Below are 25,664 nucleotides of genomic sequence, written 5' to 3' on the forward strand. Positions count from 1 at the left end.
GCTTTAAACATATCTTATTATAAGCCTTTAGGTATTTTTTTTAGTAGTAGTAGTAGTTACCACATTCTCAATATTATTCTCACCTTGGAAACAAATACGTAGTAATATGATTTTGAAAAACATCACCACAGTTTGTTCTGATTCTGGAAAATATAAATAAAATTAGTAGAATTTTAAAAATATATCTTCATTCATTTTATTTTCACTTGCACAAGAAAAGAACTTATGTAGTTGTGTTGTGTCTATTCTTTGTCATGGTGAATAGATCTGACTTAGAGGAGTCGCAGAAGTCCTCGCCATGAAATTAAGTTGTTTTCTGAGCAAATAAAATCAAATAAAATCCTATGTGTGTGGTGGCAAGTTTTTTAAAAATGCTCACCAGAAACTCTTATTAATTATTCAAAATATTTTTATTTTGGAATAATTTCAAGCTCAAAACGTTTCTAGGAAAAAAATTATAATGAATACCTTTCTGTCCTTGATTAGATTTGTTTGATCCCATTATTTTCCCACATTTGATTTCTAATTGGCTCTTACTCTTTTTTTTTATCCATTTCTATGATTTTTTTCCCTGAACCACTGAGTGCATGTTATGCATAATATGGCCTTTAATTCTGTGCATTCCTCAGAGTAGAGATTTTCTTACGTCCCAGTGGCACGTAAGTGGCTGCCTCATAAATTTGCAACAATGCATTTCTTTTATCTAATATTTGTCCATTTCCGAGTTTTGTTGCTTATCTAATAATATTCTTAATAGCAATTTCTCCCCAGTAGATCATCCTGTCTAGAATCAGCTATCACTTTAAGTTGCCATCTCTCTTTTAAAAAAAATTAATAGACAAATAAAATTGCATGTATTTCCTGTGTATATTATATTGTTTTGAGACACATATATTGTGGAATTTGAGCTAATTAACATATGCTTTACCCCATCTACTTGCGTTTTGCGATGACAACACTGAAAATCTTTCTTAGCATTTTTCAAGAATTCCATACATTGTTATTAACCATAGTGATGATATGGTACCATAGATCTCTTGAACGTGTCACGTCCCTTTATGCTCTTTTAATGTGGGACATTTTTATATCATGTCTTTGTCTCTTATGAAATTGAAGATTTTAAAGAACACCAATACTGTTTAATTTAGTTTTTAAATTTCAATTTATTTTTAATGGTACATAAAACAGAAAACCTGTATACATGTATGGGCCACCTTGTGATGTTATATACATAGTATAATGTTCAAATCAGGTTGAATGCATTTATTTCTTCAAATGTTTATCATTTCTTTATGGTGCCAACATCCTATCTTGCTGCTCTTGAAATATACAGTGCAGTACTATTACCTGAGGTATTTTTCCACTTAATAGCATGTTTCTCGTTTTGTGTTTGTCAATTCCTCATGATTTTATTGCAATTCTGCATTTCCGACTAGAGCACTGCACAGGTGACGTGGCCTCTCTTGCTGACACCCATGGAGGCCCATGGTACCCACCTGTCCCACTTGGTGACATGGCCTCTCAGGGTGACACCTATAGAGGTACCTGGTGCTCACTGGTCCCACCTGGCGAGGGGGCTCTTTGCTGCTGAAGGCTCCGTTGAACTCTGGGGTGCAGTGATGACTCCTCACCAACTCCCGGGGATTTAGCATCCACAGTCACAGACCTTCCCATCTGGGGCAGTCTTTTCTATAAAGATTACAAAATTATGATTATTCAACTTATCACTCGTCGGCGTTAACACCCGTCTTTTCCATTCTGCTGTAAACACAAGAACTTCTTCTCTGATGTTTATTGAATGATATGGATTTTGTGTTTCCCTATGTTCTTGTATGAACTGCTGCACTCCCAGGTTTTCAACAGTTCTCTACTGCCTTAATTATGTGATATCACGTTGTCCAGAGTTAACCACAGGAGCTCCGTCGTTCTGTCTGAGTCCTGGTGATGTCCCCATCCTAGGAGTGAGCACCTTCTCCACCTGCCCCCGCCCCGGAAGCCTTCACCGTCATTTCTGTATTAGAGAGTGGCCTTAGGTACCCAAGTCAGGTGGTGTTTCAATCAGCTTCTTCACTGCTCTGACTAAAAGACCTCACAAGAATATTTTAAATGAGGAAAAGTTTATTTGGGGGTTCACAGTTTCAGAGGTCTCAGTCCACGAACAGCAGGCTCCAATCCTCAAGGCAGAACATCAAGGTGGAAGAGTGTGGTAAAGGCAAGCGGCTCACATGACGATCAGGCAGAAGAGAGACTCCACTCACCAGACACAAATATATATACCCCAAAGCTATGCCCCCCAATGTCCACCTCCTCCAGTCACACCCCACCTGCCTCCAGTCACCACCTGGTTAATCCCATCAGGGTATTAATTCACTAATTGGGTTAAGGCTCTCACAACCCAATCATTTGTCCTCTGAACCCTCTTGCACTGTCCCACACATGAGCTTTTTGGGGACACCTCCCACCCAAACCTGAACAGGCAGTTAAGTGTATTCCCCACCACTGGCCGCAGAAATACATTAATGCACACGCACACCAATAACATGAGCACACAATCTGCATGCCAATGATCATGCAGGCACACATGTGAGTATTCATCTACATGCAGACATGGCTACCACACACGTGTACTCTGGGCACCCAGTGCTCACTGGTGTTTCCTCTTCAACCTGTCCTCGCAGTGTTGCTGCCTCCCACAGTCCAGGGTGCAGTCCCTGGATGCCAACAACACTGCTGTGTTTATACACCTGTCAGTTCTATGGCATGTCTAGAATTATTATAGAATTGCTTCCTTTAAATCACTGCGATAAGTAGATCTTCTGAAGCAGTGTTCAGGGTTTGTGCGCACTTCTTCCCGGGCACACCCACCTCCCAGAAATGTTTTTTTATAAGTTGCCTGGATTCTTCCTTCCCTCTTTTCCTTCCTCCCTCCCTCCTTCCCTCCCTCTTTCTTACTTTCCACTCAAGGTGACCACAGTATTAATTTCAAATACAATTAAGTTTGGTCCAGTTCATTTCCAGCTTTGGGGCTTTTTTCCTTACAGTTTTTATTGGTTTTCTTTTATTTTTTTGAGTAGATTATTTTATTTATTTATTTATTTTTAGAGACAGGATCTCACTGAGTTGCTTAGCGCCTCACTTTTGCTGAGGCTGGCTTTGAACTCACCATCCTCCTGCCTCAGCTTCTCTAAATTTATTTTAAATATTTCTTTTCTAAGTCATGGAGACAAAGGGCTACTCACCCTAGTCATTTTTATTATGCCCCATGTGGCCTAATTCAAATGTTATTGACAGAATTCACAAATACTTACTTGAGTTATCAATTTTTTTTTTGTATTTCAATTCTAATCAATCTACCTCGAGCCTGAAGTCTAAATATTTGATATTCGGATGTTTGATATCAAAGAATATTACTCTCTGATATTCTAAAAAGTGACAACTTCAGAAAATGAAGTAGTTATTTATGGTCACACTGATACTTGGTAAACCCTATGGATTCCAGAAGCTTTTTCTTTTTCTTTTTTTAGTTAAATGTGCAGACAGCATCCTATTTACAGAAAAACAATTATGTAAGGAAATAAGAAGAAACTATGAATTTTAGCAATAGATAAGCACTGAAAAAATTCTCTACCTTTTGTATATGATTATAGACTATCCCTGTCTCCAACAGTTCCCATATTCTACTCCAGTAAACGGGCTATGATATTTGTGGTGGGAAGAGAAAGTGGGTCAGTCTCAAAAGATTGATTTCCAGGTTGTACAACCTCTGACTGTGGGTCTGAATAAATCACTTTTCTATGACCAAGTGTCTCTCACCGCACAAATGACTAATAAAAAGTCAAAGGGCCTTAACTTTCCGCCACTTCTGGACTTGTAGACAACCTCTGCTCACAGGCATCTCAAATTCCACATGCCCCAAACAAAACCTCCTTTCCCACCTGTTCTGATGCTATGCGATCTTCTCTCCTCAATAAAGAGCATCACCTCACCCCAGCTGCTCAGGTGGTTTCCTCTGACTTTCCCTCTTCTGTACTCCACCTACCAGCAAGATCTTTGCATATCCAAGATACTTGCCAACGCTGAGCAGACTCTCCCCTGAGCATGGCATAGGACGCTGTGGTCTCTGTTGGTCTGTGTGTGTTGTGCTGGGATGGCACCTGGGGCCCCTGCATGCCAGGAGGCATTCCATCACCCAGTTGCATGCCCAGCCCTCGTCTCTTTCCTCGTTCAGCCTCCTAGGAAGCTCTTTCTCTTCCTTGCAATCTTGCCATAATCTGAGACACAAATCCCACTATGTGGCTCCCTGCTCAAGATTCTTCAATTGATTTTTATTTTCATGAGGATAAAATTCAAATTCCTCCTATGGCTGTGTCTTGGTCTCTGCCTACCTGTCCCCCTTCACAGTCTTCCCCCCACTTCTGCACTCACCAGATCCTGGCTCCACTCCTCCACTTTGCCCTCAGGGTACCCCAAGCTCATTCATGCCTCTTGGGCTTTGCAAATGCTCACTCCTCCCTTCTTGGCATGCTCCTCCTACACCTTCTGTGACACAATCATTTCCTTATTCAGGTCTCTGCCCAAATGTTTCTCCTAAGAGAAGTCTCCCATGACCAACTAGATATTTACAATGTCCCTAGCCCAGTCACTATCATTAATATGGCAAAAGCTTTTTTTTTTCTTTAATACCAGGGATTGAAACCAGGGGTGCTCTTTTTGTTTTTATTTTGAGACAGGGTCTCACCAAGTTGCTGAGGCTGGTTTTGAACTTGCAATCCTCCTTGCCTCAACCTCCCCAGCCACTGGGATGGCAGGTGGGGCCACTGAGCCCTGCATAAAGTTGTAATCTTTATTTCTTTATTCAAGGATTTGTTGCCTGTTCTTCCTATTAAGGATGCAAGTTCCAGAAAGGCAGAGACTTGGGCTGTGTGGTCCAGGCTCATCCTCAGCTTGTACTCAGATGCACAGAGCCCAGTCTGTGCTCAATGCATAAATGATGATCAAGCCAAAGACTCCAATGTTTCTGAACCTCATATACAAATCAAATGGGCAACATGAAAGTACTCGTGTCCCAGGGCTGTCCCAGAGCTGTCCCCAGGAGGCCCTGGCCACGGCAGCCCTCCCAGTGGCCATGCCACCATCAGGTGGAGACACACGGCTCATGTTGAGTGCATGGAACTGAAACCAAAAAGTGGTTGCTGGAGATGTCAAGTGGGGAAGTTCTCCGTCCCTCTGTGGGGTCTCTTTTCCCCTGAGCTAAAGAGAAACAAGTTCATGGTGGTTGCCACTAACGCCTGCGAATCCCTGGGGGCAAGCCCAGCTTGCCCCACACCCTTGCCCTTCCCACCACGAAAGACACCCAGGTGCTTTGACAGCCCAGGATCTGGGCCCTCCTGAAGCCCGATGGAGGTGCTCTGTCCCCCCAGCACTTTCCTTAGGAACCATCCGCCTGGCAGATGTCACAGCTCTGCATGCTGGTCACAGATTGAAATGAGGATCATTATTCCCATTTTACAGATTTAAGGAAAAAAGGAGAAACTCAGAGGCATAGTAGCTGGAAAACGGTCACAAGATGAATCGGGGTGCATCTGTCTCTAGGTTGGACTTTCCTTATGTAATTATGGCACCTCCACTGTTTTTTGAGAAGCAAAGCAGGCAAATCTGTGGTTTAGATACTGTTAAGAATTAATAGATTTTTGGGTTGGGGATGTGGCTCAAGTGGTAGCATGCTCGCCTGGCATGCACGGGGGCGCTGGGTTCGATCCTTAGCACCACATAAAAATAATAATAAAGATGTGTGTCCACTGAAAACTAAAAAATAAATATTAAAAATATTCTCTCTCTCTCTCTCTCCCTCTCTCTCTCTCTCCCTCTCTCCCTCCCTCCCTCCCTCCCTCCCTCTCTCTCTTAAAAAAAAAGAATAAATAGATTTAATGATGCCATCCAGGGAAAAAAACTTATAGTCTAGTAGAAGAAATATCAGAAGAAGTAGAGTGTCAGCCACAGCCTGAAAAATTTGAAGTGTCCTGTGAGACAAGTGAGAAGTGTACTCATGTGCGGGGATGGCCCGCCGTGCACTGCAGGGTAGCTCTAGACTCAAGCCACTGAAAGCAGCTCATTAGCTGGAGAAAGTTGGGATAAGAAAAGTTCAGAAAAAAATTAGAGAAATGAAAACTGATGTTAATAGTGCATGAATTAAACGTCAAGCCCTTTCCTTCTGCTCTATCGTCCTATCCTAGAGGTGATTGGTGGCCTTGGGGTTCATCTCAGGAAGTGGGCTGTGTGAGGAGGGCTTTAATTCTCCTGAGAAGCTAGTTTCCATCTTAAACAGGCTGCTCAGCACTCACCTGTCCAGTCCTGGGCATGGGCCACTGTGCCACTCATTGGAAACAGCAACAGATAAGGTCCAGGAACCCTCAAGGAGCCCATGGAGGGAGAGACGATGAGCAAACCAGAAAAGAAGGATATTTTTAAAAGGGACTTTTAATGCAATATGACCAAAAAAGGTAGCAGAATGAAAAACCAGAGGAGGGAAGCTTCTTACCCAGGTGGCCTCTGAGAGGGGAAGGCTCAGGCCAAGCCCTGGATGACAAGAGGGTAGTTGCCCTGCAGGGGACTCGGGCAAGAGCAGCCCAGGAAAAATGATTGCCATGAACAGGGACAGGAAAGAGTGTGGCATATTCGAGAAGTAGACTGGAGGGTGGGTCTTAGAGGGAGGAGGGAGATGAGGACGCTCGTCATGCACCGTGGACACAGGCCCAGGAAACTATTGTTTGAAAAAAAAGCAGAAATTACTACATAGCTCAACAGCTTTTTGGGAGATGAATTATTATATTAGATGAGGTCCTGAAAAGGCAGGTCTACCTTCAGAGGTTAACTACATTTTCTTGCCTTTTCATTTTGATAACAGGTCAGATTTGATCAAAGTGAAAAGGGCTCAAATATTATTTAAATTTGTCAGCCTACGACTTTCAGCAGAATTGGCACGGAATAATTGACCCTGGTCTCAGCCAGGTGCAAGTCTGAACACTGGTGTCCGGTAATGGTGTTGCCGTGAACCTTGATTTCTGCATCCATATGAGATGGAAAGGACTAGAATGGAGGCTGTTTTCCAGTCCCCAGAGATCACAAATGTGCCCTTGTTTATTCCCCAAACCCGACACCGGTGACTTTTGGGCCCAAGTCAACATCAGCCTGCTCCTCTTAAAAATAGAAGCAACTTTGTCATTTTCCACAGTAATTATAAATCTCCTCTAACATTTTAAAATTATTCCAAGAGATCCAAAAATGATCTAAATTATTACCTATTAAGCCCCAGCATTAGTTGGACCTGACTTCCTGTGGGGGTGGAGAGGTCGAGGGAGGTGACGTGGGAGGGAGTTTGTAGCAAAGAGATGACTGGAAAGGACATGTTTTAATTGAGTGAATGGACTCAACCTCCACTAGTCACACCCCCAAAGTTAATGACAACAAATGTGGAGTCTTCTGTTTCTGGTTTTGGTCAAAAGCTGGCAATAAAAAATCTGGTAGGGGGCCTTGGGCTATGTGAGCCAGCAGCACGGGAACAGGGAGGAAGAGAGGCTGGTTGTGACCCTAAGGCGAGCAGATGAACATTTGGCGACTACCAGCTCAGTGTAGAGTGCTGCAGGGAGCCCCAACTCCCAACCGTTATGCTGCTGTGTTGGGGGGATATCCATGGCTTAGGAGCTGGGTGAGCAATGCTGTCCAACTGTCATTTACTTGTCCAGGTATGCTGCACCCCCACACTGTCACGTCACTGCAGAGTGTGAGGCAGGTGCAGTCCCCAAGTGCAGACACAGGAGACAACAAACCTGTGATTATCTGCAGTGAGTCTCAGAGGACAGCATGAGACATTAAGCACTTCCTGACCTGGCCAACCGGGTGAGAGGCACAGTGACTAGAATTATGAGGGTGTTAGGTTTCCTGCCCGATGAGTGGTGTGCATTTTCTTCGTCCATTGTTTGAAAGCCTGTTAACTAAGCCCCAAATCCTGTGTTCCCTTCCTGAATCTAGTTCACGTCAAAAATGTGTGCCTCTTTACTAAGTACACTCCACTAAGTACAACAATAGGCTCCATCTATTGATGGAGAGCTTGGGAGTGCAGATGTCTCTTCACATACTGATTTCATTTCTTTGGACATAAGCCCAAAAGCAAGATTGCTGGATCACATGGTGTTTTCGTTTTTAATCATGGGGTGGGGGTGGGGGACCTGTGTATGTTTTCCATAGTGGCTACACCAATTTATACCCCGACCAACAGTGTGCGAGGCTCTCTTTTGTTTATATCTCTGTCAACGACTATTTTTGTCTTTCCATAATAGCCATCCTACCAGGAATATTTCATCACTAAGAGAGTAGATGTTAAGTGTCTCCACCACAAAAAAACAATAACTATATGAGGCAATGCATTTGTTAATTAGCTAGATTCAATCATTCCACAGTGCATTATACTGTACTTTAAGACATTGTGTTGTACGTGATAAATACACACAACTTTTTATGTTAATTAAGAAACAAATTACACATTTTTGACATGATCTAGATTCAGGAAAGGAACACAGGACGTGTGGGTTTAGGGCTTGGTTGGTTGGCGGCTGGTTACCCCCAGGAGGGGGTGCTAAGGATGCCTTCTCTGGAGCCCAGGGGCCTCCTGCCTTGTTTGGTTTTGGACAATGAGACGTTGGCAACCCCTTGTATTAAAAAAGAATCTTTCAAAAGTATCAATAGTCCTCCTTCTGTGGGTGATATCACTGTTCCTACTGACCAAGTCTTTGCTCCTGAATAGTACTTAGCAACACATGGTCATTATTTTCTCCCCTTAGCACTCTGAGCAATTCCTGACGGGTATTACTTACAAGAATCAAGAGGGCTGGGGGTGTAGCTCAGCAGCAGAGCACTTGGGCAGCATGTGCGACACCCTGGGTTCAATCTCATGCAAAGGAAAGAAAAGAAGCAAGAAAGCAACTGAAATTTCCATCCTGTGCCAATAGCTCTGACTGGGTTGAAAGATATATTCTTAACAAACATGGCCCCAAAGGAAGTGGCTCCCGTGAAGTACTTGCCATGCACTCTCACATGGCAGCAGATGCCTTTGCCTAGCTGTCTTTGGCTTGTTTTTCTAGGTTTCTTCCTCATCCAGTGCGAGTGGTGGGCAAGCTTGGACCAAAGAAAGCCATGCACTGGCCAAGGAAAGGCCACCTTTCCAAAGTGACAGTTCTTCATTGCAGGGGACACATGGGGCCCCTTTCTAATGACATCTTGCCTACCCACTCAAAGACTGCAAGGGCATCTCTGTCCCTATAGGTAGACTATCTCCTAAAAAGTAGTTGAATATCTCCTAACTTCTTATGATTTGATTTAAATCATGACATTTTGGAGGGACCTGAAGTTGAAAAGGAGCTTATTATTTGTAAAATTATATTTTAAAATTCACAGTTACGGGCTGGGGATGTGGCTCAAGCGGTAGCGCGCTCGCCTGGCATGCGTGCCGCCCGGGTTCCATCCTCAGCGCCACATACAAACAAAGATGTTGTGTCCGCCGAAAAAACTAAAAAATAAATATTAAAAATCCTCTCTCTCTCTCTCCTTAAAAAATAATTCACAGTTACTATCCACTAAATAATAGCAATAGCCATAATGTATCAAAGACCTCACCTATGTTAGGACAGTTTTCTTAAGTCATTCATTATCATCTTTCCGTGAAGTAGCCATTGAAGTCCTCAGGAAACTGTGACTTGAAGCAATCGTTCACTATCTCATGCTTAATAATAGACTCTGAAGCCTGTCTCTATCACTCAGGAGCAGCAATCCTGGGCAGAGGAGCAGACTCTTAAATAATGCTCCATTTTATTTCCATCCTGATTCTTCTAAATATTTGGAGGCCTACCCAGGTCATGGCCCCACACAGGGGGAGGGGGCGTGGGATGCCCGATTGCCAACGGCAGCAGCAGGAAAGACAGGCAAGAAGGCAGCTGCACCTGGGAACTGGCCCAGGTGCCTGGCAAGTGCCAACCTGTTGCCCAGAGCCCCAGATCAGACAGTGTTCTCTTCTTATTCACCCAGTTATTCATTTAGTGGTGAACCCAATAGATTTACTTCATTTGGCTGCTTCTTCCACCACAGTGAGGAAGGTATCCAAAGTTATGTCACATGTCATCCACACTGTCCTTCCTCCCCATAAATACTGGGGCTGCCTCCTATGAATTGCAGATCAGTGGCAAGCATGCCCTTTCCCACAAGTTTAGGATGGATGGAGCAAAGCTAACACCTTCCAGTGCCACATGGAGGGCTTGCTGTGTAGGGGCCTGCCAGATTACTTACAGCATCTTCCAGATAGACCTACCAGAAATCCGTAGGAATAAACAGATCTCAAAGGCCTCCCCGGGGGAAAACCGTCCTGGCTAAGTCTGTAATTTAGACTGTTTTTAGAGATGCCCAATTGTATAAAGATAGAGGGTCAGTGTGGCCGGCTGCCTTTGTACAGTTAACTTTTTCTTTACTTAATTTCAAAGGCTAAAGGACAAATAGAAGAGTGTTTTTGCAGGAACGTGGGCATCTGAAGCTGTAGAAGGCATGGGCATGGCGTAGGCACAGGGGTGGGAGTTACAGATCACTGCTCTATTGCTAGTCTGAAATAATCCCACATAAACATCTTTACCATGCCACCTTGAACAGAACCAAGAAACTCCTGTTATAGGCACTCGATGCATTACTTAAATAAGCATGTAACACCTTATAACCAAGAATAGAACAATAACTTTACAACCAGGAAAAAGGATTTTTAAAAGAGCATTTACTACGGCACAATAAAAGATAATACAATTGGATTTTCTTTTTTCTTCAAATATTAATTCAAAAGCCGACATGTTATACTCCCTGAAAATATCAGAGGCTGACTTTGTCCACAGATGTCATCACTTTATAAGATTAAGCCTAAGAAGTGAATAAAAGTACCATCCAAGAGCATAGCGAGGGCATAGCAATAATGTTAGCTACAGATTTCTTCCAAACTTGCCCTTGGGGCCACATGATGGACATCCTGGCCCTTAACAGAAATAAAGTCAGTATTTCTGGCAACTAGTAACAGAATTCTGTCCTTACAAATGAAGATGAACCCAGGCAGTGTAGACAGGTAGTCTAAGTACTTTGATGATTCTCAATGGCTATAATTCTAGACATCTGAATTCAATCAAACAAAGGGGGAGATCAGAAAAATAATGATAATTGTCTGTTGAGTGTAGATTCACCACTTATACACTCTTAATCTTCTCTTTTATTCCATTTTACACGTTTAGATTATTTACTGAACTTATTATAATTTGCTAATTCAGACTCATTATCCTTGCTAGACTGTACACTCAAGCAGCTTCGGGGTCAGTCTTTCTAACCCTGTGCCTTCAGACTGCAGAAAGGCCAGAATCATGCCGGTGTTGAGTGGCTATTTGGGGACTAGGCAGGAAAGTTGATAGCAATAAGGTTTGGAATGAAAATGAAACAGTGTCTGGTGACCTGGTGACCTATGTGCAGAAAAATTTGAAAAAGGGAAAGAATGTTCCACATTGCTTAAATGTTCCACATTTATTACTGGGCAGGCTGGATGGATCAGGCCCTGTTAGCAGCTTCTCATTGCTAATCCCATTGCAAAAATATGGACATTCATATCCACCCAGTAGTGGCCAGGAGGCTCCCCTGGACTGATGATGGTGAATTCACAAAGGCTGTAAATGAAGACTTTCGTGCCAACTTCAAAGTAATTTCAAATGAGGTGCATCTTTTTCATTTGTCCGTGTTTATGATTTAACTTGGTTAACTTGTCAAATGAACTTATAAAACAGAGTCAAATTTGCAGAAGAGTGTTTGGCTATTTCTTCATGTGAATATACACACAAAAGAAGTGGTCCAGGACACACTGGGGGTCCCGGAGGCTGTAACATTCTCATGGGGGTTCATGATTACAGTTTCTCAGCAAGGGATGAGGTTACGGGATTTTAAGCAAACAGCAATCTGTATATTTTAGAATATGTCAGTTTGTCCTCTGTGAGCCTGGCCACTTCTCTAGTCTATGTTTAAGCCCAAAGATGGTGAATGCTTACATATTTTGGTTGCCTGAGAAGCTCCATCTCCAACTAGGTGCATGATAAAATATCTTCTTGCTCCTCCAGTTTAGCTCCCACAAGTATTCTAACTCCCAGGTTTCTAGGAGCTTATGGACACCAGCTTATCCAAACCTAACTCTGTTTGAGGCAGATTTTCCTGCAGATAACACTGTTTTTATCGAACCAAATAAACTTTACTTGCCAAAGGGAGAAATGGAGCAGGTCAGCGGATTGCCAAGGAGCCTGAGAAATTTCCATTTTCTCAACTCCAGTGCAACCTTGTCGTAGCGTACTGAAACCACCTGAGGGCCTTAAGAAAAGCCAATACATGGTGCCACTCCCAGAAATTGGTTTAATTGGTCTGGATTGTAGTTTATTGATCTGAAATGTAACCACAGTTGAGAGCCACTGTGCTAGTTTCAGTGTTCTCATTTCTAGCAAAATTATTACCTCCTAGGCCTCCTAAGAGGGCTCAAAGAGAATGTGTGAAGTTGGAGTCCCTAAGAATCCTGAATTCACCAAGTTCCATTCATCCTTTACCCAAGGAGGGGAACCAGGAAGGGGAGGAAGGTCAGTGGGAAGTCTGGGAAGGTGAGGAGAAGGGCTCCCTGCCCATTAGCAGGTCATTAGGGTTGACAAGCTGTTCTCTGTCAAAGCAAACACTTCTGATGGACTAAACCTCATTCTCACCTTAGTGTGAATGACTATAATCAGATAATCTCCTGTCACCTAGTGGATTCGCTGGAGGTCTAGGGGAGGCAAGGAGGAGAATCTGCAAAGCCCTCCTGGGGTTCACAGAGGTGTCCAGGGGATCCCTCTGCCTGCTAGCCTCTGGCTCCCGGAAGTGGACTTGTTCCTTGGTAAATTTTCAAGAGGGTACATAAAGCATCTGAAAAGGAAAGTTTCCCCTCACAGTGCGGGACAGTGATTTGTTGAAGGTGTCCTCTGATCAAGGCATGTGTCTAATGGCCTGTGCTGCCTTCTCTGGGACTTTCTTTCTGCCATGACGTTGTTAACATGCACGGGATGGTTTTACCACTTGCCAGCTGCTTGGGGGTTGGTGAAGAGCAAGGCCTGGCCCAGCTGGCCTTCCTTCCCATCTGCTTGGCACATGGTAAGGGTGCAGGGCTTGTTGGATTGAACTGAATTATTACATTTGCTACACTCGTGTCCAACGTGATCCTCGCTAGACCAGCCTGTGAGCACCCCAAGGAACCCTCAGGCATTCCTGCGTCCCTGGTGCCAAGCACAGCTCTTGGCATATTGTTGGTGCTCAATAAATACTTGTTAAACATATTTGGAGCAAAAGCCAGTGTACTGATGTCTATGTTAAGATATTAAAGTTAATTTTCTTTTTTTTTTATTAAAGAGAGAGAGAGCATTTTTTAATATTTATTTTTTAGTTTTTGGCAGACACAACATCTTTGTTTGTATGTGGTGCTGAGGATCGAACCTGGGCCGCACGCATGCCAGGCGAGCACGCTACCGCTTGAGCCACATCCCCAGCCCCTAAAGTTAATTTTCAACTGTACACTATTCAGTTCCCACACTGGTGAACAAGGCAAACAGGGAAGATAGGAAGAAGATGTAAGTGTGGAACTCCTCCTGCTGATGAGCGTGACCAAAGTTATTCTTACTCAAAGTCCTTTTGGGGCATCTCTTGAAACATGGTTTGAAGGTCATTTCAGGAAACCAGCTTGGTAAGAAAGAAAGAAGGTCCAACAACCAGTCCAGAGAGAGCACAGGATGGAATGGAAAGAGAACTGGGACACCTCACAATCAAAGAAAGGGGCCTGGAGAATGAAGTGAGGAGACAGATATCACAGACACTGGGCAAAGAATCAACCCTCCCTCTGGAACTTAAAGGAATGTGTTGGCCTTTAGAAATAAAAAAGGTGATAACCATACTTTTCATGCTCTTGTTTCCCTACATGGATCAAAATTAATGTGCAGAAATGTTTGGATTACAGTACATAAAACAGTTCAGTATAACATTAATACTGTAAGACCTGTCACTACTATTTTTTAAAAGATTACGTGGGAATTCTGGGGCTAAGCAACAACACACAACACACAATTTTATGAGAAGGTTGTACAATATTGCATTTAATTACTATTTTATAAGCAAAACTAGATAATAGTATACTTTGACCTTCAGGCTATCTGTTTTACATCTATTTTTTTTGTTTTATTTATTAAAAGACCATCATTATAGTCTTTCGTGGTGGTGCACACCTGCAATTCCAGCTGCTTGGTAGACTTAGGCAGAAGGATCACAAGTTTGAGGCCAGCCTCAGCAACTCAGTGAAGTCCTAAGCAACTTAGCAAGACCCTGTCTCAAAAAAAAAAATTGAAAAAAGGGGACTGGGGATGTGGCTTGGTGGTTAAGCACCCCGAGGTTCAATCCCTGGTATCCCCCCTAAAATACTAGACATTTTCTTTTCCTACTAACAGTCCATAGAAGTCCTGTTTACATCCTAGATAGAGTGTTTAGAAGTATATTACACATTAAGCAGATTAATTTAGGCTCTTGGGATATAGGCTGGGAAACACTGTGAGGCGGGCCTCTCCGTCTCTTAGTAGCTGTGAGGCTTTGGTCAGGGGTCAGCTCTCCAGCCCTATTACCTCATTATAATGAGTAATATGGGATGCCATTTATTTCATAAGGTTGTGTTAAAAGATTAAATTTAAAAATTTAAATTTAAATTGCATACATAGTACAGTATCGATTATGTAAAAAATAAAAATAAATAAATAAAAATGTGAGGAAAAGCCCAGAGAAAATAAACTGTCAGACTAACAGTTTTTGGGACATGGAATCACTGCTGATTGTCATAAAAGTATGCATCTTAAGTTACACTGAATATTCTATATTATGTTGATGCTAAAGGAGAAATGAGTCCCCACACAGGGTTGCCACCTAACTTCACTTGCCACAAGGCATGGCGGTGGCGATCCAAGGGACCCTCCTCAGCCCTGAGAGGCAAGATTCTAAGGTGTGCCGGACCTACTACTAAGCTTAGTCACCCTCTGTGCTGGGCCTCCAGCAATTTGCTGCTCCTCACCCTTGTGGACAGAGCTGCTCCTTGGATTTGCCCTCTCCCAGCAGTGGCACACCCTGGGTCTTGCTGTGAGAACAGATCCTCAGCCTCAAACAGCAGCTGAGCTGTCTGGTTTGGCTGGGGGTTTGGCTCACAGGTAGAACGTTTGCCCAGCACTGGGGTCAGGGTGGGGGGAGTGTTTTCTGATCATCTTTATGAAAAGCAAATTTGGATCATGTGCACCACCTCCTCTAACATAACCATTAACAAAGATCAAGGTCAAGATCATAGCCTTACATTTCCATTTGATGAATTTGTTAGTTTGCTGCTCTGTCAATTCCTTGGGCTTAGGTAGTCCTTTGCTTTTTCTGCATCCCTGGACATACAGCCCTACAGTCAGGCCCTGGACACTTGGCCTCAGGATTCTCCTGCTTTGCTTGGTCTTTCCCCAGGCATTGCTCTCTTGCCAGTGGAGGGCCCAGCTGCCTACCTGTGGTTACTCCATCTTGGTATGTCCTGCCTGACAGCAACTCTCAGCCTATTTTACTTCCAAGTGCTGATCTCCATCTGAAATTGCCCAGAGCTTACCTTCTTCTTTATTCTTCACTTGTTTAGGGCTTGTCTCATCCTAGGAGAATGTAAACCCCTTGGGGGAGGTGATCTGTGTTCCCTCTGTAACCACAGGATATAGAATGGGACCCGGCTATGGTTGATGCTCAGTAAACATCGGTGAGGTGAATACAGTCATTGTGTGAAAAAGTGGTTTCTGTAGGGAAAGAAGAAGAAGGAGAAGGAAAAGAAAAGGTAAAGGATAAGAAAGAATAAATGAAAGAGAAAAGGAAAGATGTAAAACTGACCAGGTTCATAGACAGCTGCTAGGCCCACCTCTGGGCTTCCTGTTGTCCCCACTGTCTTTCAGGAAAAAGACACAACAAATGACCTGAAGAGTTAGAAGACATCAGTGCAGAGTCTACTCATCCCTATGTGATGCTCTTCGCTGGCCTCACAGGGGACAGAGCCAGAAGGTCACCCACATCCTGTCCTGCTCACACTCTAGGCTCTGAAATTTTAATTCTGAACTGTATTTGCTTTCTCTTTCTCCATTGCCAGATCCCCAAGTAGTTACACTGAAGATTAGATTCAACTTTTAGGTAAAATAGCTTGAAAAATGTACAATGGAATTGATATTTTGCTGTTTTAGTTTTTATATCATTTTAAGATAAATATATTGACTTTATATAATACTTTCACATTTATGTGATTTGTACAATAAGTAGTATATATTTTGCATGTATATTGTGTTATATACTATATATACAGAATTATATAATAGAATACATGTTATTTACAGTTGAATAATGGACATCATTTAAAGAACTTATTTTGCACATGAAATATACAAACATCCTTGAAGATAAACAGAATTCATGTAATTCTACCAAGTGTACTTAATCATATAGCTGAACAATTTGAATTCAGGCTACGAAAGAGTATCCCACCTCTGCCCCTGCTGTGAAATGTATAACAAAATACATTTAATGCATCTCTTTAAAACTGTTTCTCCATACAAGTATATTTGAGATGCTTCATTGCTTTCTGTAAGTTTCTTCTCTTAACCGTCTACATTTTAGCATGATAAGGAGGGACCAGACGTTGAGTCCCAGTTTTGACACCAGGTTTCAATTCATTATTTCTATCCTGGTCTAATAAAAATGGCATTCCTGGATCAGTGATTCAAGACCTTTTTACATTTCCATTTTTAAAAGTATCTTTTTGTGTGTGATAGTTTCACTTAGATGATTTGCGAGAAGGGGACAGAAAAGGAAATTACATTTGCGAGGCAGTGAGTGCTTGTTGAGCTGTGAATGTGGCGTGTAGGACAGAAAGATAAAAGTCTTTCTCTCTCTCACACACACACACACACACACACATTTATGTGGGTGTGGTAAAGACCTCCATTTGACTGAAAAAGATAAATGCTACCATTTCTTTTATCTGTATTATTGGTAAACAGAGTTGATGTTATCTTTAAAAACCATATCCCTTATCTGTATTCCTATAGGGATGTACTGGTATAATTAAGACTCACTGGACTGATGTATTTCAGGAACCTGTACTGAACACACTTTCCTCTGTCTGAAAAAGTAGTTTTATTTCATCTGAAATTGTTTTCTATAATTTCCCTTTCCGCCCGCAAATGACCTTCTTTTTGTACTTATGGATGTACTTACTCATGGGCCTGTGGACTATAGCTACACTTTACAGAGTAAGAGAAACCAGAGTACTCTCCTGGCACTGAGGAAATATCAGTGATGTTCTAAATGGGGAACTATTAACTTTTTATTACTGCAATGATTTCTTAGTAATTTCCACAATTTGCAATGTGGTTAGGATGCTACTGGTAGTTGAAAGCTGGCAACCTGATTTAATATTTTGACATGATCTAGTGTTTGTTGCAGTGCTTCAAAAATTTAAATGTCACTCTTCATATTATATTATAAATGATAATAGATTAGCTTTAGCCAATGGATATATTGTTTTATGTTACAATTTACTTTGGCTCAGTTTTGAGTTCTCGATTTACCATTTTGTTTTAAGAGTTGTTTCCTTAGCCATTCCTTTTCTACTTATCTAATGTAAAATAACATTTTTTTTCTTTCTTGTTCTTTGCTAGAGTATTTATTTTACTGTTCTAAACATTCAAGGGTCTTTCTTGTATTTCTTTGTGCTCCATTAGGTAGAGCAGAAATTTTGTCTCAGTTTCAATTTCTCTTTTGTTCCCAGCAGTTCCTTTATTGTGTAGTGCTGAAGTAGAAAAATAATTTCCCTTCTTGTACCATACTCAGGTTCAAAGTCCTTCTTTTCACCATGTTGCTGCATAAAGTGAATTTCTGACTCACATAAAAAAAGAACACTGAAGCTCTAACTTGGAAGTTGACAGGGTCTGAGAACAATGGAAAATTAACTCGTGGATGAGACCATGGCAGCTCACCAGGCACCTTAGGAGAGGGACATGGGAGCTACCTGGGGCAGCAAACTGCCAGCAGATGCAAAGGTGGCTCTGCTGTCAGGAAGTTAGACCTTTGCTGTCACAAAGAGTGGGCCGCCCACAGAAGAAACAGAAGGGCAAGCAACAAGCACTCCAGTAGGCTAGGCCAGGGGCCTGGAAGTCTCCCAAGACGCCTCCCTTCCTCATTCCCTGCATGAGTCACTTCTCCACTGTGTCCACACCCATGCACCCTTCCCTTGCCATCACCCCACACTCCAGTCACTCTCCCTCCTGGCTGCTGCCGCAGGTCTTTCTGCAAGTCCAGACTCTGTTCACTGTCCTGACCGCACAGGCCTCTCTAGCTCATCAGTTCTCAGAGTAAAGCCACAACTCTTTTGGATTATCAACAGTCTACTTTTAGCCTCAACTGCAGCCACTTCCCTGTGGGACCCTCCCTCCCTTCTCCTGGAAAGTCTGGAGAGGCTTGGCTGTGCTCTCTGTCTCCATTGGAACTCAGCCCTCCTTTCATCTTCTATAGCCTTTCAGGGCACCAGTTGGGGGAATTCCTCCAGGAGGCCTTCCTGACTCTCCCCAGGGTCCTCCTTGGCATGCCCCCACAGCTAGCACTGTCCCTCAGGCAGAATTAATTGGGTTGCCTCTTCCCTCTGAGAAGTGTCATCTTTGAGTGTAGGAACTCTCTTATCCATTCTTGCATTTATGGCATAGTAGACATTTGCTGTAGTTGTGGAAATGAATGCTCATTGAGAAGAAAGGAAGTCCTCGTAGCTTGTAGCTTGGGTAGTTACTGATTGGCAAATAGAAAGTACCCATCCCTGTTCTCTGAGAAAGTGTCAGTGTCCTTTTACTTTGTTTCAACTGTGTGGGGACTTGGGTACTTTTTAATGATTAACACTGAGAAGTGGCACCGTTTAATCAACTTATTTCTTCATTCTGGAAGTGATCAGTACAAAGCATTAACTCAAATATTTTGTGCATGTAGCCAAGGGTTAAGACCTCAGTTCTGTTATTAGTCTTTCTAGAAGATTCTGTACTTTAGCACTTTTCCTGATGTTTTCCTTTCTTCTTTTTAAACTGGCCTCTCCCTTTTCTACACTGCCCAGTGACCTCTCTGGAGGTACATTGTGCCATACCTACATTTTGTCTCAAATTATGTCCCAAACCTGGAATAAACATTCTCAGAATCATCCCTGGGCAAGTTACTCAAATTCCTTAATTTTGAAGGAAATCCTGTCCCCAAATCTTCAAAACGTTATCCCCTCACAGCAGCCCAGGATTCTTTCCATTCGAGGTGCAGCCAAGCTGCATCTCAGGCGCCAGTGAATTATGATTTGAGGCTTTTTTCTTTTGCTTAGGCAACGGCATGGCTTATTTGCCTTGGAATATTTCAGTATCTTGGAGAATATTTTCTTCTACAGGAGGATCTCTACTTTCTGTACATCGCACAGCACAGAGCAGGCAATTCGGGGGTTTTTACAACCCAACTATCATTCATGAACACGATGGGACGCTGGTCTGTATCTGTGCTTGTGCGACAACCAGTTATACCGAGGACTTCCAGACCAAGCGCAGCCTGTTCTGAGACAGATCCACCCCGCAGTCCTGCGGATGCTTTTCCCGCCCGTTCCAGCCTTCGGGTTCCAGCACCGTGGGTGCGTCTCTGGGCGGCAGCGCCCTGGGAGCCTCAGGTTGGGGCCTAAGCGGAGGCTAACCTTCAGCCTAACCTTGCCGGCGCCCTCGCCAAGCCGCGTCCGGGCCGCTCCGCGAGCCCGCGTGCCCGGGGGCGGCCGATGGCCAGGGCGCGGCGCGGCCGCAGAGCGCGGGGCGCGGGGAGCCGGGCGCGGGCGCCCGGGCAGGGCGGCGGGGCGCGGGGGCGGCGGGGCGCGCGGGCCGGGCAGGGCGCGGGCGCGGGGCGCGCGGGGCCGCGCCGTGCGCCGCCGCGCGCGCGCTGCAGCTGCGAGGCCGCCGGCTTCCTGGTGGGGCTGGGCGGCGGGGGAGGGGCCGCGCGGCCACGGCGGAAGCGCAGCCGGCGATAAGAGGCCGCACCGCGACATGCAACAGCCTTTCCACTGCGGCTGAGCGGGCGCGGCGCGCGCGATGCTCGCGTGACGGGCGCTGACAAGTTGGCTGTCCCCGCGCGGCGTCCGGAGTCATGACTCCCACAATGCCTCGGGCCCCCGCCGGGCAGTCTGGCTGCCCCGAGAGCGTGTGAGAGGTGAGCTGCCACCTCCGCCCGCGCATTGTTCGGGCCGTGGGCTGCCGCCGCGGCGGGAGGGCGCTCGCCGGCCGGGCGGGGCGGCGGGCACGGGGGCGCCGCGGCCGGTCTGCGGCGCTGCGGGCGCTGTCACCGCGGGCACCGGGGCGCCGGGGGCGGGGAACAGGTGCGTGGAGTGGACGCGCAACTTGCCGGCCTGTGGGGCGAGCGCGGGTCCTGTCTCCGCTCCGCATCCCTCTTCCCGGGCGGCGGTCCAGCCCGGTTTCCATCTGGGCCAAATATGTGCACGCAAAGGTTAATTCTCTGCCTGCTACCCATAAATTACGCATGACATGTTTAGCTGGGCTGCCTTATATGGAGAGTGCTGTGTTTCAGTCCAGTTTGTTTTTTGCCAAGTTTGCAGGGCGGAAGACGCCCTGCATGAGAAGGCTGCTGCTGCTGCTTTTCCTTCTTCTGCTTCTTCTTCTTCTTTTTTTTTTCATCGTTTTGTAGTGCGTCACTCAAAAACTGTAAGAAAAGTAAGTATAAGAGGCGCTCTGGGTGGAGCCGCAGTTGGTTGATTGCATTGCTTTCTTGAAAGGTCGAAAAGAATGAGAAGTAGTTGGTACTTGGGTTCTGGTTTTTAGACAAAAGCAGGACAAATATGTGGCCCCCCTCCACCCACTTTTTTCTTTTTTTTTAAACGGAGCCGGAATCTGTTATTGGTAGTAATGTGTCATGTGAGAATACTTTGATTCCAGAGCCTGTAACACGAGCAGGTATATGATGGAGCTGTGCCTTCCCGGCTGGGCTCGCTCTGGGCGCTTTACAACTACAGGGTGTTGATACAAGACGAATTGTGCTCTTTCGTCTCAGGGCCTGGAGCCTCTGCGGCTGCTGGGATTCCGAGGTGTATTTCCCTGGAGTATGCCTCCCCATGAAAAAACCACCGAGGAAGCAGATGCCGGAAAGGTGACTGCCACTCTCTTGGCCGTGTGTGCCCACCAGCGCAGGCAGGCACTGTCGGTTGCAAATGCATCCTCAACTGCCATACTCCAAGGAATTTCTTAAACAAATTAATAAACCCAGAGAAAAGTCATAATTTAATTAATGCCTTTGGATTTGCAGGCCCTCTGCAACGTGCTTTGAAATACTACACCAGTGGACGTCCTGTTCCTCCCTCTTGGGTTTGAACACGGTGTCTGTTTATACAAAGAGGGCATTTAGTACATAACTATTCTATAGCAGCCGGATTGAGCCCTGCCACGGTCTCTCTCTGGGTTCAGAGTGCTGGTGTTTTCTCGCCTTGTTGCTGTTGAGATAAAATATCACTCTGGCGAGTTAAGACGAAAGTTGAACAACTTCAAAATTCATCCCAAGAATATGAAGTTCAATACTTAGAATGTCTTGGGTGTGGAGTGATAGCCCACACAGAATAAGTTATTTTGTAGCCTGTGAAAGCACACTGCTGTCACTTGGGTCTTTGCTTCCTTAAAGTTGGTGACAACTGCGGTTCCAGACTCTTTTAGGAAACCTAAAGTGTTCCCATTTTCCCTGGTTTTGTGCATTTGCTTGGGGGTTACATTTTCTTTTTATTGCTATGTTGTTAGGCCTTCTTTCAAAATGCAGACATAATTTTCAGTCTTCTTTGTTTAATGCGGGGTTTCTCGCTGAGAACTACAAAAGTTACCTTTTGTGCTTTAGAGAACAGGTTAGGTCAGCGCCAGCAAACCTGTTCATCCGTCTGTAATTATACTGTCACTTAAGACATAATAATCGGGTTTTATTATTATTAAGAGACTCTGCAAAACCTCACATGTGCCTAGTTGGATTTTTTCCCTCATATAACTAGAACAAATCTATGTGTAGATGTACAACTGTGGTACTCTGTGCACTTGTGCCAAAGAGAAACCAAAGTTCTGTGTGGTTCGAGATGATATTGCTGTGTTTACACTTCCATATTTGAGGCAAACTTAGACTCCAAGTCAAATTCATTAAACTCTATTCCAACATTCTGTTCTTCCACTGGGCACAGAATTCCTATGAAATGAAACACTGGGTTCTCTTCCAGAACAAGAAGAGATTCTTCCAAGGTTTCTTCTTGGGGGAGAAAAGAGTAAAATCGTATATCTGATTGAGGAAGAGTATATGACTTTGTTATATAAAATTTCCTGTTTTCATTGTAAGCAAAAAAAAAAAAAAATTGCTCTTGCATTTGTGACTGCCATCATACATTAGGCCTGCATTTGACATACCTGTTTATAGAAACACAATAGTCTTCCTGTACCTGCTGGCTTTCTGCTGGGTTTTTGGAGATGTACAGACTAGAGAGCACCTCAGGTCCTACTTGGAATAAGTTTGAAAAGAAGAGGTGATTGAAATTTTTATGCTCTGAGAAAATGACATTCAGGTGGGCCGAAGACCTGAGGGTCAGGGGCATGGAGGGAGGAGGTGAAGTATGTCACTGAATGATTGGCTCAGTGTGAAGTCCAACAGCCATGCCATGTCTATAGAGAAGTTACACAGGAGGATGGTGAAGTGTCTGGCCTAGTGAGCCCAAAAGCTCCATGGTTTGGGGAATCTAGAAGGTGCTATCCTGTCAGTCACTAGCCTTATGTTCCTAGAGCACTTGAAATGTGGCTTAGTCAGATTGAGGCTTCCTGTAGGGTAAAATGTGTACTGATGTCGAAGACTTCAGACAAAGGAAAAAACAGAACATCTGATTAATGTCTTTATATTGATTATATGTTGTAATGATAATGTTGTGGCTGTTGGCCTCAGTAGATCTTGTTAGGTTAATTTCACCTGTTTCATTTTACTTTTTTACAGTGGCTACTAGGAAACAATATAATAAATGTGGCTGACATTATATTTGTATTGGAGAGTGCCATTCTAGAATAAAGAAGGAAAACAGTATTCTGAGAAAAAGAGTTTGCTGGTCACAGCATAGTAAAGTTGACTTTTAGTTTGCAAGATAAAGAATTTATTATACATAGAAATGCCTTATTTTTCTTATCCATTGTAACCAAAATTTGAAAAAACATACCACCTTACATCTATTTTTATTTCCTGAAAACTACTACTTAGTTTAGAGATTTAATGGTGAGATCGTAATAGCAGAGAAAAGGCTTATAATTAGGAGATGAGTCTTAACACCTCTCAAAGGCCAGAATAGAGTATGATTGCTACTTGGGAACATTTTAGAGACACTGTAGTTATCATTGTCCTGGAGTTACCGAACATAAACAAGTCACTAAAATTTATTTTAAAGTAGAGTTTTCAGTAAATAGCAGTTATCCCCAGAAACTTAATATGTATTTTCCTCTGCTCTAACTTTCCTTCTTAGAAAATAAAAACACCCAACACATGCATACGCAACCCTTGACCTAGTGTTAATACAGGATTCACAGGAGCAAAAGCTTGTCACCAGGAGGGGCTCAGGCCTTGTTCAAGTGTTAGGAAAGGTAAAAAGAGGTAATGTCACAGCTTGGAAGAACTCGTGTGCGCAGAGACATGGTCTGGAGACAGCGTCTGGCTGCAAACAAAGCACGATGGCACAGGTCCTAGAGACATTCCTTTCAGATACTTTCATCACTGAAGTCCATTGTGCCTCGCACAGTGAATCCGGAGCCAGAGAAATGTGGTTCTTTTCTAACCATATAAAGTATGCTTGCTGGTATTTTTTTGAAAGACGTCAAAAAGAGATGGATGTACTGGGCATTCTTGGAGGCAGGAGGACAGGTTCCACGTGGAGCGAGGAGAAGACTGCTTCCTGGCTTGGTGGCCTCTTGAATCTGTCTTCTGCAGCGCGAGGCCTCAAGGATGATGATGATCCCATTAACTGCATTGTTTCTGATGAGTCATGGGGCATATTCACTGATGGCTGGAGTGTTATTGATTGAAAAGCAGAGGATGTAAGAAGAGCTATTGACATGCAGCATTAAATGTCTGTGGACATATTTTTATTTTTAAGTTCGAGGTAGGGAAATTGATTTTTATGTAATATTTTTATGTAATATTTTTCATACTCACAAATGTACATTTATATGAGCATATAGCCATATCCTTGAAAAGAGATCAGAAATACCTAGTAAATCTATGATTGTGGGTTGACACCTATTTTTAGTCTTTTAAAACAGAAATTCACTACATCTCTTTCAGAAAGTCACTCATGTTTCTGAAGAGGTATCTTATCACACGTGCCTGGAACATTCACAGAATTAATCTTTGAGAGACTTGGTGTAGGGGGCATGTATTCGGCACTTTTCCCACTACTTTTGAGATCTTGTTCTAGGTTGCTGTGACTATTCTTTGTTTAAACCATTAGAGGAATAATTACTCTCAAGGTTAAATGTAGACATGTTGGGTAGAATATAGAACTGCTTTTCTACTGAGGTCAGTTATTTCAAAAAGGTGGAGATGTTTCTAGAAGAGTACATGGTTCATGTAGTATGTCTGCTCCAGGAGAACAGCTGTTGCTTCTTTTGACATTGTTTCAAGAAATGGAGAGAGTGACTTTTACCTGTCCCCAAAGGTACTTGGTGAAGGTACAGGGGGTGTGCTCTCCTTAGGTGGGCAGATGCATGCATGGGAATATGGGTGTGGAGATGCAACTTTTGCTAAAGCAGCTGAAGTAAGTTTGGATACTCGGTGCTAAATGCCATGCTATTATTAAAAATTGTGGTAAATATACAATCCACAGACCACTGTTGATAGCCATACAGGTGGCAACTCCATTCTAGTCTCTCGTTAGTTAAAAAGAGATTTTCCACCCCCTCTGGAGGCATTTTTTAAAAATTTATATTCGACACTGGATTTTTTCTACATTTTATTTTTTAAAAAATTGGAGGCTATTAACTAAAAATGAACTTGTTTTAAAGAGTAACAAGATTGTAGGATTACGGGGATAGGCTTAATCCTGTGAAATGAATAGTCTAAGGCTGGTTTGTAATATTAATTTATCATGTAAAGTTGATTTGTAGGTGAATACATACTGTGAGACATACCCTACTAGCTCATGAAAATCTACCGAATTTAGTCCATATATCCCCCTCCCACCCCTACTGGCAGTCTGCTGAGGGGAATGAAAGTTTGGAGCTAGCTATGAAACAGAAACAGCACTTTAGAGTTAGGGCTAGGAAACATGGCACATAAGTCCCCAACAGAAAAGGTAGGTCCATGCAGCACAGACCCATGTGCCTATAATAGAGCAGATAGTTTTGCAATGAAGCATGCTTGGGTTTCTCATTACTTAATTTCACCTTTACCAAAATCATGTTCTCTTAAGGAGCATTGGTGACATCTGACTGCAT

The 25,664-nt window shown here is 43.5% G+C and overlaps 1 protein-coding gene across 19 annotated transcripts in view; it reads left to right on the forward strand.

Annotated features, from left to right (window-relative positions):
• Positions 1-25,664, forward strand: part of Mbnl1 (muscleblind like splicing regulator 1) — a 186,045-nt gene that overhangs the window by 3,444 nt on the left and 156,937 nt on the right. For 4 of the 19 annotated variants that reach the window (XM_071615545.1, XM_071615540.1, XM_071615543.1 and 1 more), the window contains exon 1: positions 20,194-20,373. The exons of 3 other annotated variants lie outside the window; for them this stretch is intronic. Coding sequence is in view for 6 of the 16 variants with exons in the window: in XM_071615539.1 (XP_071471640.1) it covers positions 20,706-20,891 (186 nt within the window). In the remaining 10 variants the exon portion in view is untranslated. Of the gene's footprint in view, positions 1-20,193; positions 20,374-20,515; positions 20,540-20,564; positions 20,892-25,664 lie in introns of those variants that run through there. 12 more of the 19 variants (XM_071615527.1, XM_071615533.1, XM_071615535.1 and 9 more) reach the window with 7 other exon arrangements.

The sequence above is a fragment of the Marmota flaviventris genome, chromosome 8, assembly GCF_047511675.1.
Source record: "Marmota flaviventris isolate mMarFla1 chromosome 8, mMarFla1.hap1, whole genome shotgun sequence".
In the NCBI taxonomy this organism is placed as follows: Eukaryota; Metazoa; Chordata; class Mammalia; order Rodentia; family Sciuridae; genus Marmota; species Marmota flaviventris.